General features: G+C 35.8%; 1 protein-coding gene across 26 annotated transcripts in view; it reads right to left on the bottom strand.

Annotated features, from left to right (window-relative positions):
* Positions 1–16,842, bottom strand: part of CAMK2D (calcium/calmodulin dependent protein kinase II delta) — a 366,378-nt gene that overhangs the window by 28,931 nt on the left and 320,605 nt on the right. For 8 of the 26 annotated variants that reach the window (XM_073804923.1, XM_073804932.1, XM_073804933.1 and 5 more), the window contains 6 exons: positions 16,588–16,710; positions 16,275–16,358; positions 15,795–15,837; positions 12,448–12,485; positions 6,114–6,155; positions 3,704–3,752 (listed from right to left, as the gene is read on the bottom strand). In XM_073804923.1, coding sequence (XP_073661024.1) covers positions 3,704–3,752; positions 6,114–6,155; positions 12,448–12,485; positions 15,795–15,837; positions 16,275–16,358; positions 16,588–16,710 — 379 coding nt within the window. Of the gene's footprint in view, positions 1–3,703; positions 3,753–6,113; positions 6,156–8,108; positions 8,169–12,447; positions 12,486–15,794; positions 15,838–16,274; positions 16,359–16,587; positions 16,711–16,842 lie in introns of all 26 variants that reach the window. The other 18 variants (XM_073804927.1, XM_073804931.1, XM_073804943.1 and 15 more) reach the window with 4 other exon arrangements.

Raw genomic sequence — 16,842 nt, 5'->3', positions numbered from 1 at the left:
AAACGATGCCAGTCGAGGTGCTGGTGTTGGGGGGGCGCCCAGCAGGAAGGAATGGAGCGTGTGGCTGCACGGAGGAGTGCACTATGGGAATATGCCTTTAAGAGGATGTTAAAAGTTGTGGTGTTTCACCCTGATAACAAGGCTGTATATAGAAAGGATAGAGTTGGAAAGTGTGTGTGTCAAAGAAAAGACATGCAGTTTTGTGGATAAAATATAGTTTTGTAGTGAGGGTATGGTTTTGGTCAGGGGATATAATTGATTGGTCTTTGTGAGTTCCTAGATGTTGGATATATGTGTAACTTTGGGTTCTAACAGAGCTGGACAAAAAACACATTCCCTACCAGGCTATTCAGAGCTATGGCAAACTCTGAGGTAAAGAGAAAAGAGTACAGTCATTCAAATGTATAAATATATGAGGGTCTTTCTGAAAGACAGTACGCTAATAAACGGAGAGATTCCCACACAAGCCTATCACCACCATAATAAATATATCAGAAACATTTATGACCGTTTTATGTGCCACCTGTCTTACAGTAAGAATGATGGCCTGGGTGATCTTTCAAAGGATCTTCAAGTCTTAAAGTTTTCTGATATCATTCAATATTAAAAAGGTTAACCACCAAAAGACCGCATGGGTCTTAAAAAGAACACAAATGAGGCCTAATATATATATGACTCTGTGGCCACATCCACCCTAGGAAAATAAAGCAGACACTTGAAAAGTTTATTCATTGAGTTTAAGGAAAGGAACCAAGGCACTTTGGGCTCACTTATCAACTGGACATTTCTTTTGATCTCAATATTATGCTTAATTTCTCTAACATTTGGTGTGTGTAGATTCAGCATAACTATAGAGACAAATACTGTCTCAATTTGGGAAATCCCAGCGGTGAGATGAAACCCATATCATTGTGATTTCAAGAGAAGAGCTGTTTTCTGAGAAGTACTGATATAATTTCATTTCACTAAATTAATATAAGCTATAAGGCGAGACTGTCAGGGACTCTGTTTATATATTGACATTTACACACATTCACAGCAATCACCCTAAGCCAATATGTAGTATAGTGAAGAGTCCAATTCAGGTGAGAAAGACCACTTATTAAAACCCTGCTTGTAATCACCTAAGAATAAACATATTCCTCAGAGGATGACTTGCATACAGTGAGGTGTTAGTATTCTCCTAATTTCATTCAGTTATTTAAAGGTTCAGTCTCACCAGTGAATAATGCACAGGTTATTTCTTCTTCTTGATTCCCCTTCAGGAGAAGAATGTAAAAAGTCATATAAACATTTTGTTTGGGTGAAAGAGCTAATGAGTCCAAAATACTTGTAAAGATGATGCTTTCTGAATCACTGGGAAAGCTAAATGGCACATCTGCTTATTTGGTTAAAAAAAATCTCTTTATCTAATAAGACTGGCATCAGTGATTCGTAAAATTTCTTCAGTTCAAATTTTAGCTCAGAGGCAAGAGGGAGATGAATAGACCTACTAGGGCTTCCCTGGTGGCGCAGTGGTTGGGAATCCGCCTGCCAATGCAGGGGACACGGGTTCAAGCCCTGGTCCGGGAAGATCCCACATGCCACGGAGCAGCTGGGCCCATGCACCACAACTACTGAGCCTGCGCTCCAGGGCCCGCGAGCCACAACTACTGAGCCCACGTGCCACAACTACTGAAGCCTTCACGCCTAGAGCCCATGCTCCACAACAGGAGAAGCCACCGCAATGAGAAGCCTGCGCACCACGACAAAGAGTAGCCCCTGCTCGCCGCATCTAGAGAAAAGCCCACATACAGCAACGAAGACACAACACAGCCAAAAATAAAATAAATTAAAAAAAATAGAGCTACTAAATAAAATCCTCGACACAGCTATCCACCTTTCCACTGTAAATAATGACTGACTACTTCTAGCAAAGTTAGATCAGTGCGCTAGTAATCTAAATAGAGACTACAATTTAAGTGTCAGCTGTTCTGTACGACCAAAGAGGAAGAAGTCAGCAGAGGTGACTAGCAACTTGTGGTCTACAGTCATTTTTATTTATTTTTTTCTTTCTTTTTTTTTTTTTGCGGTACGCGGGCCTTTCACCGCCGTGGAGCACAGGCTCCGGACGCGCAGGCCCAGCAACCACGGCTCACGGGCCCAGCCGCTCCGCGGCATGTGGGATCCTCCCGGACCGGGGCACGAACCCGTGTCCCCTGCATCGGCAGGCGGACTCCCAACCACTGCGCCACCAGGGAAGCCCCATTTTCATTTCTTAAATAGCCTATATGTCTCCTTGACCTGAGAATTTCCAGGTTCTTTATTCTATAACATGAATACAATTTTTCAAAATTATATCTTACCAATGCTACCTACAGAATTAAAGCCTATGGGGATACTATTAGGTCATAATCTTTCCAGATAATGTTTAATTATCTGATGGATCATTTCTCTGAATTTGTTTTATACTTCTTTTCCCTTAATACTTCTGTTTTAAATATCCCTGTTTTACCATTCTTTTTCTGGAATGGCTTCTAGACAAGTGGCCTGTAGGAATTGTAGTTACCTATACTAAATTAAAAAAATAAGAATACAAAACTGCATAAACAATTGCAGCAAAATTAACACTTCTAAAACAGCCCTGAGTGAGAGAGGGGCATGGACTTATATACACTACCAAATGTAAAATAGATAGCTAGTGGGAAGCAGCCTCATAGCATAGGGAGATCAGCTCGGTGCTTTGTGACCACCTAGAGGGGTGGGATAGGGAGGGTGGGAGGGAGACACAAGAGGGAGGGGATATGGGGATATATGTACAGCTGATTCAATTTGTTATAAAGCAGAAACTAACACACCATTGTAAAGCAATTATACTCCAATTGCTTTTTTTTTGCGTTACGTGGGCCTCTCACTGTCGTGGCCTCTCCCGTTGTGGAGCACGGGCTCCGGATGCACGGGCCCAGCCGCTCCGCGGCATGTGGGACCTTCCCGGACCGGGGCACGAACCCGTGTCCCCTGCATCGGCAGGTGGACTCTCAACCACTGCGCCACCAGGGAAGCCCACTCCAATTGCTTTTTAACAAAGATGTTAAAAAAAAAAAAAAACAGCCCTGAGACCAAAAAGAAGAAAACTGACTGCAAATGTGTGTTTAGTATGTATGTGCAGAGGCACTGAGAAGATGCTGATAGAACTGCTGGCAATGACTCATATATGGAGCTAAGGGAACCTGGACAAATGAACTGAATGGAGATCAAGAATATATTAGAAAAGTGCATGAAAATCTAGGTTTAAAAGGCTGACAAATGCAGAATTTCATTGAAACCCAATTGAGACTACTGAAAGTTTTATTCTCATGCTCTGTTCTTGAATATAAGTTGTTTTCTAGACATACATATACCTTTTGTATTACCTTTTGACTGATATATTTAGAATTTGATATTATGATCCCAAACATTCATTACTAGTTTAAAATCACAATGTCCTTGAATATACCACATGTTGTCTATAGTTTAAAGACAGAGAAAAGAATATAATGTGAAGAAAAAATGGACAAAATCAGTACATATAATTAAAATAATAATGTACTTATAAAAAGAAAAGTAATTTTGTGTCTCAGAATAGACCTAGTTCCTAAACTTATTAGTTATTTGAAACAAATACTTTTCTTCCGAGATATATGTAACTCTGAGTTGGGATTTTCTATTTCGGGTTTAATCGTACCTTTCACATCTTCATCCTCAATTGTTGTATTTGAACTCTCAGTTGACTCCTGTTGAGAAGAAAACATATTTAAAGTTGCAAACAATGAATAGCTTGACTTTTGTTTTTCTCAAAAAATTGGCAAGTGATATACGTATCATGCAAAATTCTTCAGCAGGCTGTGCGCATATGCCGACATGCAAATGTACAAATATGTTAAGCGGTTTTGACAGAAATAAAATGTCAAATGCTGCAAACATTTCAAAAAGGGAGTACTCTGGTTGCCTAATCCCCGAAGCACGATAAATCAAGGTGATTTGTACAAGTAGTCAAAGTATGCAACTTATTTTAAGAGCTGTGTAAGGATGTGTTGTGTTACAGTGCCCCATAAGGTGTGCTTTCTCTAAGTATTTATGAGAAGTTGAATATACTAGCCTAATGAATTTGAACCTTAAAAAACAACATTTTTTATTCCCAATTAAGTAGTAATTAGTCCTTTCTCTGTGTAAGGCACTATATCAAGCAGTAAATTTGTAGGCTATTTATCAGCCTGACTTCTCTGTAGAGAGAAAAAGCGTTTCATTGAATCATTTGACGAAGAAGCTGAGATATGGTGAAAGTGCTTTCAAGAAGAATTTCCATGTTTGTGATCAGCACAATGGAATTATATGAATAATTTACTTTCAAGGAAAAAGCAGATTTTTTTCATTCATTTCTAAATTAGAAACTGGCTTTATTGATAAGAAACTTGCTCCCATAATGAAAAGACAAAGCTATTTCTCTGTAAAACTACAAATGAAGTTGCAGATTAATAAGCACAGTTAAAAGGACACTGTAACTGCCAGTATTAAGACACGTTCCTTAAAATGGTTGACAAATTTTTCCATTAATAATGTATTAATAAAATATTTCTAGCAAAGAAATTTAGTAATGTTCATAAGAAAGACACAATTTTCTACTTGGAATGATTAAAGGGTACTGCCAAAAAAAATTGGAAACTTCTAATCAATAGCTATGTGTTCAGCAATGAAAACAAATTTTGGAAAATGATGCAAACATTAGTCAGTGTACTTTCAGAGATTCAATATTAAAAAAGTGATCAATTTATACAACTGTAATATATAATATTTAACCCAAAGGGACAGACTAATTAAAGATATATCCAGAGCCTCCACAACATAAAACCAAAGCAGAGTCTTCATGCGTTTCTTAATGTGACCTAGTATTCAAATTTAAACTCAAGATGAGGATAAACCCATGCACTGTAAAAATAATTCATGTAAGCAGGAAATATCATGCAACAACTCTTACAAATGACATAGCTAGAATTATCGAAGTGTCCACTCCAGCTGCTATGCTTGGTCTTTCACTTGCTAACGATATTGAAAATAATTGTTCACATGTGTGATGCTCCTGACTACCTCGAGTCTTTTAGGGACTCAGAACATTGTAAGTGTCACGACTGTAAAATACATCTCATATTAAGGAACATAACACTTCATGTTTTTTTACTTTAGTAATTTTAATATTGACCAACTAAATGTTAGACCAGAGGAAATGTGTTTTCTAAGACTTTAACACTGTAGATAAGAGTAAGGAAAAGTAAGACCCATGACTATACTTAAAATTTGAGAAAAGTCTGATGAAGTATTTTTCCCTCCCCTTAGAGATATAATAATGAATGAGAAGTAACAAAGCAGAAAGATGGAATACGTTCGGGAACTGCCTCCTTTCACCCTACGGACATGTATACAAGTACTGTTATTTAGTTAACGTGCTATGCAAACAATTTACAATGGACAGGAAACATCATAGTCTTCTTTCAGGATAAGCAGTTACATGTCTGTTACTGAAATGCATATAATTAAACAAAAATAAACATACTTCACAAGAAGTGAAACTCTCTGATTATCCTCAAATCCATGCCAAACAACAAAAACACCACAAACAACAGGGAATTAAAAGAAAACAAAAAGCACACTATGACAACAGAATGAATAAAATTCAAAAGCAACATTAAATTTAAACAAATAACTATGAACTCAAGTTGATTTTTTTGAAGATAGTGGAATGATATAGCAAGAAATTCTAAAATTTCATGCAGAACACATCTAAAGTACAATGCAGACAGGCATGGGGGGGAAAACCAGATGGAATTGCTTAAGATACACAGTCATCTCGACATACAGACTTGTTAACTGCACTTTTACTGACTAATTGCACCATTCATTTCTCTTTCACAATGTCATTCATTTTTGTTTTCAAAGAAATATGTGTATAGTTCCAGATAAATTAGGCCCAAAAGAAAGTATGGTAGAAAAGGGTAAGGGTTTTCTTTCCTAATTTGAGATTATGAATTAATTTTGCTTTGAATATTTGATGAGATGTGTAATCTTATTAAAGCAAGATGATGTTGATTCTTTCTGAATACCTTGTTTCCATCAGGGTTGTGGATTACAGTAGTTTGGGGCTCCTGAGTGAGAACAAAATGGAGAAAGAAACAGTTCGCATCGGTAAGTACATTCTTAACTAGTGCAGGGACAGAGCAGAGTGAGCCAGCTGACACAACTAAATAGTGACAAGAGCTTAAGCAATGTTAACTACTGTCAGAGGTTGCAGCTGACAAGATCTCTGATGAAAGATCTCCCTGGTGAGTCCATGAGATACAGCACCTCAGTACCCAGCAGCAGCATGCACGAGACCTTATTCGTGATCAGTATACAGACAAGGCTTTGAAGTTTGGAGACCTAAAGAGGCACTTGCTGTTTCACAAAGTCCTATATCTTTAACAAACAGCCTGTTAATATCTGTCCCATAGAAAACTGGCCAAGGGCACTGGAGATTAGAACTTTCTGAGATGATCTCAAAGTCTTTGTGAAGATATTTTACAGCTGTATTAATTTGAGAACAAATTATGGTGTCACAATACACAGATAAATACCCTTGGAAAACCTAGAATCACTGGACAACACTTAAAAAAGGGCTATCCTAAAGAATGTATTTCACAAGTCCATAAGAAATTCTGAGAAACACTGAAAAGGTTCTAGAACTAATCATATAAACACTGTAATTTGAGACACAATGCTGTTAAATCCCATGTTAATTCATATATATATAAGAAATTTCTGTTTTATAGACTGACATGAAAGATTTGTTCGTAAAGTCATGTTTCTCCATGAAGAATATATTATTTTTCCTATTACTTTCTATTAGAAAACTGAAGAAATAGTCCCAAGCGGAAAATAACAGTCAAATAACTGATGTAAAAAACGATTCAGTGTCAATACATCAACGGCATGCTTGGCACTTTCATTATATGATGTCCTAGCAACTGGGAGTTACTGCAACCCATGGAGAATGCTCTTCAATCATAAGCACTCTGCCCACTAGACTATCTCATCTCCACTACACTTTATGCTGAGTACTTAGAAAGCATATTTACTGCCGTCCTTCTTCCCTTCCCTGGCTGGAGGTATGATCAACACTGTCTTTTTTTGCTAGTAAGTAACCTGCTATCTTGATGTGTCCTTCCTTTAAATGTTTTTAAATTGAGCCTTCTGGTTAACTCTAGTGGGACAATCTCCCTAACATTTTCCATTCATCTGAAATTAACAGTACACAGGACAGTAAAAAACCATTAACATTTCTGAAACTCATAAATCAAAACATGGAATAATTTGGGGAAAACATTATGGAACTAAGAACACTGAATGCCAGTATTCAAACCTTGAATTTCAACATAATATGGTCTCAAAGTGTTAAACTGATTGAGTTGTTAATAGTGTGAATTTGATAGAAATGGAAAAAACTGATTCCCATTGATAATTCAAAGCTCTGTGCTATGCAATTTCATCCTTTGGATTAAAGTGAAACAGTGATAATTTAATTTAAAACACAACAAACAAAAAGCTTTAAATTATCCAGTGCCTCTTTATCTCAGAAAGTGAGGTCTTACAAAGCCCTGCTGTCATAATAAGAGAGAAACAGGAACTCTGAATAAGGTCCACATTTACTTTTGTCTGGCAGTAATCCTCTTAGCTCTCCTTGATGTCAACAGTTGCGTCAGGAGAAGAAGAAACCACTCTTTGCATATCTAGAGCTATCATCAAAAGAAGAGCTAAGAGCAACCAAAGCGCATTCTACGGTATTTCTAAGGCAGCATGCAACACTTTTAACTGAAGACCACAGCTATCGTCAGTACAATGGTCAACAATGAAATGAGGTCATCTCATGTTAGAAACACACTGTTTGACAACTACCTTAACAAAAAGAAAAGAACTTTTCTCATATCTTAGAAAGCAAAAACAAGAACAAAATCCAAAAAAATAAAAATAAAAAATGTATGTATCTATATAGTGAAAGCAAATGAGAGAAACACCAAAAACAGTAAAGAACTTAAGAAGGGTTACAAAGAGTCCAGGTATACCAGCGCCGGGGTAGGAATATTTTCTTTGGGGCTGGTTACCACGTTGGCTTTGTTGTTTATCTGTAGGTATGCAGAAAATAGAAACAGAGATGCCTTAAACCCCTCGGTAGCCAATGTCTCTATACACAGCATGTCTATGTGGAGATATAGACATGAAAATAAAGAGCCACTGAAGATGAATGTGAAAGACACGGTGATGACTGACAGGAATGACGATCAATTCTAGTCTCCGATGGTCACACCCGGGCTAGGACTGTGTCTGTGATGGTGGAATGACAAAACGGACTTGGCTGCTTTGGCTGTGCCACCTTAGCAAACAGACAAAGAGCTGCTTCAACGGAGCTCAAATCAAGTGTCAGAGTATGAAATAAATGTAAACATTTTCATACTCTGCAGGTTGGATTCTGTTCCCCAGCTTCCAATTTTCATTGTTATGAATACATTCCTTTTTTCATTTGATCCTTGAGCCTGGAGTCACACATAGACTGTCTTTCTCTGGGCAGCCATCATCATTTTGTTTAGTAGGAATCAAATTAAAAACTTAGGTCTTCCGATGACATGCAGGCTTTATAGTAAAATATCTTAACATGATAAGTCTGGGTCTCCTTTAAAAAATACATCTTCAATTATAAATGAGCAAATCGAACTCCTTACTATATTCTGGATGCAAAATGACTTTATTTTTCACAATTGTTTGAGAGGAAAACACTATGTATTCTATCAAATTACTGCTATTGTTGAAGACTATTTGGTAATACCATTCCCTTGCTTTAACATAATTGGTTTTGACCTTAAAGAAAGATCATTATCACTATGGAAGCCACTCTGAAAACAACTCAGAGGGTCAATAAGTATTGTAATGGCCCAGAGAAGACTTTGTTGACAAGTGGCAACTTGAAACTACAATTGAGTTTGGTTACTAAAGAATCAGAGACTGAAAAGTAATACTCAACATTCATTTAAACTCATGCATGACATTGTGATTATCAAACAAATATAAATTAACATTCATTTTCTTGCACTATATTATCTAGTTGTTTTCTTTACATATTATTATCTAAAAAATACATCCCATAATTTCAGTATAAATGTACTTAAGGACTTAAAGAGAAAAACATTCTGCATAAAATAAATGAATACCAAATGAATATTTATAAGCAATTACACAAATTTAATTGTTTAGACTTTCTAAGCATTCTTTTCTTTCATATTTTATACCTACAGATCACACTGAAACTGACACTGAGAGGAAGACAGAAGGTCCAAAAAATTAACTTGGGTACGTAATAATTTGCTTTTCTATTCATTCCTATTTGTGTGACTATTTGGTACCAGTATTATTTAAATACACTATAACACTGCGCTCAGTGACATGCAAGAAAAGAGAGAAAACTTGGTGCCCTTTACTGGAAAACTCTTTAAATATTAGACCATCAATCTATGTTTCGAGGATAGTTTAAAATTTTTCTTTAAATAGAAGTGTGCAGAATTTAACATAAAATTTGTGCAATAGCCAAAAAGATAAGAGATAATGGAGTTTATTAAAGAAGGGTCAAAATTCAGTATTCACTTTAGTACAGAATATATGAGAAAAGAGGAGGGACACACATGCAAATAATTTCCTATTCAGGAAGAGTGCTTGGCAAAACACAGCTGACTTCTTATCAAATGATCAGAAGTGTTTAAGATTAAAGCCCACAGGTATTTAATATAATCCATCTAGTTTGTATCAGTGATTGCAAAGAATGAAAGAGGAATATACTGAGATCTTTTCTGTTCTGAGATATGAGACTTGATTTTTTTCCCTAGGTTGTGGTTGCCAAGAACTGCTTTATTTTAGTGGAAATATCTCACGGGCATACCTACGCACACAAACATAACCGTATAAGCGCACACACATCAACACACACGTTCCCACACACGTTCACACACAGATACACAGCATACACACACTGTCGTCTCTTCCAAATGAAGGTCATTCTGGCTGGATGAGCCATCCTTTATTGTTAGGCATGGCAAATATGAATTAAATGAGTATGTCCCTCAACCATCACTTTTACTTGTGTTTAAATGTACAGTTAAAAACATTTTGGTTAAAGTTTAGCTTAATGATTTTTTTACTGTAGAAAATCTTTTGAAGGTATTTGTAATATTGATTAATTTAAAATAACAGGAGAATTTCTAGGTAAAAGGCTAGGAGGACTTCCTTTTAAAGAATCAGGTATCAAGTATGGGCTCAACCACAGCTGTCTTTTAAATATACAAGAGCTCTGGCACTTCTGTTTGTGAAATGTATTTATTTTATATTATGGAAGCAGAGTATTTTTATTTAAAAAATTAAATGAAACCAAATATTTAAATTATGCGCTGAACTATTCTTATGTTATAAGAATAATAAGAATAAGGCATGGGCAAGATATTCTTATTTTTCAGGTGTTGAGCTCATTCAGTTTTAAGGTTAATAAATATTTTTTCCAAAGGTGCTTAACTTGGATGAATCCTTGTAAGATCACTTTCACACAATTTATAAAACTCCATGGTGGATGCATTCTGGTTTATCTGGACTAAGAATCACTCCTATCTTAGTAATCATGATCACCATTTAAAAATAATCCTATAGTGTTCCTTCACTTTTCACAATAATTATAGACATTAATTATGTCATGGTTTCTTCAGTTTTAGGAGAAAACTGCACTTTTTTAATAGCATATGGATGACGGTATAAACTTTTTACATATTTCAAAAATTCCATTTCAAAGAAAAACAATAATATTTGAACATGGGCACTGTGTTTGATAGTTAATTAACATTAACCTGTAATGATCCTATACTTTCTCCACTTACACTAACTTAGGCAAATAAGACTGTTCTATTCCTAAGTATGAATTTTCACAGGAGGAGAAATCTGGCAGATAGAGATCCTCACCATCATCTGAACACTCGAACTGGACTTCCTTTTCTGAATTGACCAGTCAAAGAGAAAGGAAAAGAAACAAAATATGACCGGTTGAATTTTTAAAGTATCAAAGCATGGAGCACAGAATAATTTTGTCTTTAAAGGTGAACTATAAGTTGACTGGAAGAAAAAAGTTCTGGAAATGTTTCTTTCTATATAAGGATAGTAGTAAAAATAAATGTCTCAATAGAAACTGTGAGCTCTGTATCACCAAACAATACAGAAAAACACAAGGGAATAAAACATTTGGAAAATTTAAAATATCACATTTCCACCAATGTTACATTGGGAAAAAAGCAGACATCAACAGTCATTACTGAACTTTAAGTTGAATAAACTAAGCAGAAGGAAGAGAATATTACAGGTTGAGGACAGGAATTAATCAAAGGTAAATGCCAACCTAACGGGAATCACAAGTGCATGGTCACCATAGCTCTGGAAATTCCCAAATCACACACAGACAGGTGCTGAAGAAATGACTGGGCGTGAACATGAGAAGTGACAGATGATTTTCTAAGTTATATATTCAAAATGAACTGACCACTTGACTTTGGGTCAAGTTTAAATGTTAGAAAGTTAATTAATTCCCAAGAACGTTGAAGTGTTCATGAGGAATGTAGGTGTCTGCCAGTGGAAGAGAAAGAAAAGGATTAAAGAAATAAAACATCAAGGTAATACTCTGGAAAGATAACAAACACAATGCATGTATAAGGTTATATTCAATCAAAGGTAAATTCCTATGAAACAAAACAGGATCAGTAGAAAATAAGCTGTACTATTTTGTTTAGAAATCCAAGAAAGTCAAAATATTCTGCCATTATCTTTCTTGGAAAATTTTTCTAATTATTTGTTCAGGATATTCATGTTAAGTCTGTCTCAATACCTTATGATAGAAGAACAGGAACAATTAAGACCTTTATAAAAACTGCCCAAGCAGGGAAATATAGTTCATTTGAATTTTGATTTCCTAGACTCAATGATTTGATTTTTCCCCCCCATGGGCTATAAATTTCAGCAGCCTTCAAGAACATAGCGTAACTATTTGGAAAAGCATTTGGTTTTCAGGGATTTTCAGGTCACCATGACAGTTTGAGGATGTAGTAAAACAGAGAGGATTTAGACGTTCAGTTTCTATGGTAACTCCATATAAAGTCTTATTTTGTCATGATTATTTAATATATAATAAGTAGAAAAAATGCAGCTTTTCTTGGTATAAATATTAGTCATTCCTGTACATTAAATTATTTTATATTTCAACCTGCATCCTTTATCAGGAACTATAAAAAGTATAAGCTGCAATGACTTAGAACTTATATTTAACATTTAAAAATAATCCAGCATCTGAAAGTCAGAAATGAGTTTAGGAGCACCTGTTTAACTTACCTTTACTCCATCTGGTTTCTTCAACAAACTCTTGGCTGCTGCAAAACGAGAGTAAAATCAGTTTAGTGAGTTATCCATAGAAACCGATAGCCAGGCAACAAAACAGGTTATTGTTTCCTTCTACCACCTTTACTGATTTATGGCCAACATATGCCAAGTTATCAAGGTCACATTGATGAGCGCGAGCTTACAGGACATTGAAATACAGTATCACTTTTCTTGGTCTTGCCACATCAAATTTAGAACTAAATTCTTATTTAGTTCATTGAATATAATTGGACACTTTGCCACTTATATTATTGGACTTTATTTCACTGTTGGCTGTGAAAAGGATACTGGAACTTTAACTGGACTATGCTTTTGTAATCCAGAAAGTTGATTTCAAGTCTTTAGACATCAGCTCACAGATTGTATTACATGTTCATTCACACCAAAAGTATCAGTTCTGCCACTTAAGTCCCTCTTCCTAGAGGTTTAAAACTCATTTGTGACAATTTTCTCTGGCTAAATAACATTCTTTTTAATAAATATATATTTGAAATCAGATAATTTCATTTTTACAAAAATATTAATAACTATACTTAAAATGAAATGGTATATTATTGACCTAGAGCAAATTTTTTAAATGCTTAGCATATGACCTTTAAAAAAAGGTATTATATATTTTCTTATACTTCAAAATCAGAATACAAAGGTCATAGACAAAAGCCTTTTACACTGAAAAATTAAAAATCATAAAATTTGAGGCGAGATAGAAAACAAAATGAAATCTTCAAGTAAATCAGAGAACTCCTAAAGTACATGGTCTTACATGAAATTTTACTTTTTTGGAGGGAGCTTTTAGCATTCCTTCTGTTACTGAACTCCTTGAGTATATTAAAAAGTGAAGTGAAAAATATACTTATGAATGGGTACATACACGGTGAACAGATTATGTAACTGTCAACGACAATTAGTAGATCAAGTGTAGAACATCCACAAACATGTAGGACAAAGTACACACTTATGCTTCCATTTAATGTTAATTATATATATATAGTTATTTAAGTACATCAGAATAGAATTTGGTATCTGAAATGGAAATACCTAGCTATAATAGAACTGCATGAACATGTAATTTCCTGACATCTGTTTGATTTGGGCCATTATTTTGATAGCACTTTGATAAATTTTCAATTTATTTAAAAGATACAAAAATGTTAATTTTATTTAGTCTTTAGCAACAAAGCTATTAATTTATTATTAATAAGGCTGTAAGAAATAGTAGCCTTAGCTATAATACTGTGTACCTGGAGCTAAGAAGCAATATTAAGTAAATCCTGTGGCAGTTAATAGGTTAGAAAGCAAACTCAGAATAATTGGAATTGCAATAGCAAGCGAAGAGAAGACAATGATTCAGGGTAAGCAGGGATTTGGCCTGAGAGATGCAGAAATGTCCCTTTTGCTTACTATTCACCTTACCTCACAAGAAATACATTCCACATAACGGGAGAAAAGAAAAAATAAAAACAACTTTATAACCATATACTCATGGACAAGTTACTTTAAAGAGCATGTCTGGCAATGAAACAGAATGAATACTCAAAACTAAAATGCAATATCAACTATAAGATGTAACTGCATCTAATGTTATATCAGTTGGTTTTGAAATGACGGATAAAAAAAAGTTTGCTTTTCATGCTAAGACATTCAGAAACAATATCAAATCCACATATTAGTCGTGAGTTTTTAGTTTACACGATGATGACAAGGAAAATGTGAGGTAAAAAGCTTCTATACATGGGTACATATATTACTAAAGGCCCAATTTATGCGTGAGACTTCAACAAAATGTACAATCTTAATTCTGGAGATTTTTTCAAGTTAGTTTGTCATTAACAATACATACCATATAAATCATCCTACTTTTTAGTGATTCACTAATGACTGGGCCACAGTGAATATTAACTTATTTGAATATAGCATATATCAGTTAATATTTAATGAGATACTGAACTCACCCATATAAATGTCAACTATATTAATCAACTGTTCATAAAACAGGTAACTTGACAAAGGCAGTAACAAGATTTTACTACACCAAACAAATTGGACAAAATACATACAATTGACTAACACAGTCCCTCAGTCTGTAGTGTTACTCATTGTATTATCATTGTTGCTGTTTAACAGGTCAGTGGAAGCCTTTGGAAAGCCTCCTATGAACTCACATTATATACAATGGGAGACAAAAGGTGACCATTTAATAAAATGGTAAACAGTAACTAGAAATTGGTTGAGAAATTTGGAAAACATGATAATGATATGGATCATCACCTGACATCACTACAATACCCAGAAGTGAAGTATGTAGCAGGAATAAATTACTGAAGACATAGCTGGACAACTTGATGCTGCAGATCACTCTTATACAAACAGTAAGCAAAGTAAAAAGGTAGTATTTTTGGTATAATCGTCTGACAATTGTTCCAAGTTTAAACAGCCAAACAGTAAGCTTTACCAATGCAACAGTCTTGCTGCTTCAGTCCCTCTCCATACATGAGACTGATGAGCTTTTACCAAAATTTTAGTTTTGGAAACCTGATCCTTTGAGGTAACCTATCAAAAAAAGGAGTTCCAAAACTCAGTTTCTGGAAAAGGTATATACTTTATGTTGACTTTGGCAAGTCACTTCTACAATAAAGAAATAGTTTAGCTTTTTTCAGCCCATTATTTAAACAAACTTATTTTTACCAAGAAATCATTTCAAGGAACGTTTATTACTGTGGGGTAGGTTCTCTGTAAATTCTTGAGTTTAGATACCTTTGAAAGTTGTAATCATTCTTATAGCAGGCCAAGATACTACAGAACTGTACTTTCAAAAGAACTTAGGCCTAAGAGAATTGGGTTCCTCAATAATGGCCTTCTTCTAAAAATCTTGCTTACTGGGATTCCCTGAGAGAATGAGACAAAAACAAGAAACTATTCATAGTTATTACTTTATGAGATACCAATTAATTCTACGTTCAAAATGCTGAGCTTCCAGCTGAGGGGAGGACGTAGTTCCAAACTGTGTGCACCCCAGCAGGGGTGACAGAGGGGTTTCGTGTCCTGCTCCAGTGCTGACTAGAGGTGAGGCTGCCTGGGTGCCCTCGTGGAGAGTATAGTCACGGGCCTGACGCCTCTACGAGACAGCACCCAGGTAAGAGCCTCATGGCAGCCACAGGCGTGGGAGGAATCCATGGCATACATTTGCCATCCCCGAACAACAGTGTTTTTCTAATTATTAAAGAATTTAAAATTAAATTCCAAAAGAGATACCACAGAGGAGAGGAGGGGATCAAGAGCAGAGTTCTTAACGCGTGTACCTGAAAAGTTCCTCGTAGCCAGCATAGTGGTCAAGATGGCACCCTGTCAGGGCGATAAGAACACGAAATTAATGCTGCCTTTGCAAATCACTGGCCTAACAAAGAAGCAGTGTTTGACAGTAAGTCTTCTCCTAGCCTTACTTTCAGTCAGGGCATTTTTGTCTGTTTTTGTTTTTGGTTTCCTGAGAGTAGCAGGCCTATGTTTCTCATAATGCTGGGACCACCCTTGTGGGTGCGGCCAGATTCCAGTTATTAACCTGCACAGCTGTTTTCCACTGAAGGGAGGGACCATGGCACGCATGGCCAGTGATCCTAGCTCTTCATCGTAGCTGTAATTCCAGTGTAGATTCCATTTCCCAAAGACCCAGAAGAAGAGTACTGAGGCTTACACATTTAAAAGCCTTTGCTCTGTTCTTCACACAGAATCTCACTGCTCACGCTGCCAAATCTCCCTCCTCACAAAAGTGGAAACGTTCTTACCTTCAGTTTTCTTCTGGCATTGAATTTCTTCAAGCAGTCAACAGTCTCCTGTCTGTGCATCATGGAAGCAACAGTAGAACGTTGCTGGAAGAGGAGAAAAATAAACTTAATTGAGGATGTTTAAAAGATATTCATTCCTTAACTTCATCAAATTTTTATTAATGGTGCCTGCATCCATCTGACAGACTTACAAGCACTCAACTGCAAGAGTTTCCTAATAATGAATTTTGCCAAGACTATTTGTAAGACAAATTTTAAAGGAGAATGTATTTTTCATTTGCTCTCCTGAGATCTTCGGAGAACTGTCACTTACACAGATCCATGGGTGTTTCAGTGCCTCCGAGGCTGTGATACGCTTGGCAGGGTTGATAGTAAGCATTTTATTGATGAGGTCTTTGGCTTCAGGAGTCACTGTGTCCCACTCCGGTGATGGAAACTTTAAAAATATGTTTATAAAGGGTTTAAAAAATAGATACACTCAGTGGAACAGAGAAGAGCCAAATATACTAATAATTTCCTTAAGCAGTGAATTTCTTGTATAAGTTAAATTGTATCTACATATAGACAA

Source organism: Tursiops truncatus, chromosome 5 (assembly GCF_011762595.2).
Source record: "Tursiops truncatus isolate mTurTru1 chromosome 5, mTurTru1.mat.Y, whole genome shotgun sequence".
In the NCBI taxonomy this organism is placed as follows: domain Eukaryota; kingdom Metazoa; phylum Chordata; class Mammalia; order Artiodactyla; family Delphinidae; genus Tursiops; species Tursiops truncatus.
The sequence above is the reverse complement of the archived record's forward strand: the minus strand, read 5'-3'. Positions and strand labels throughout refer to the sequence as shown.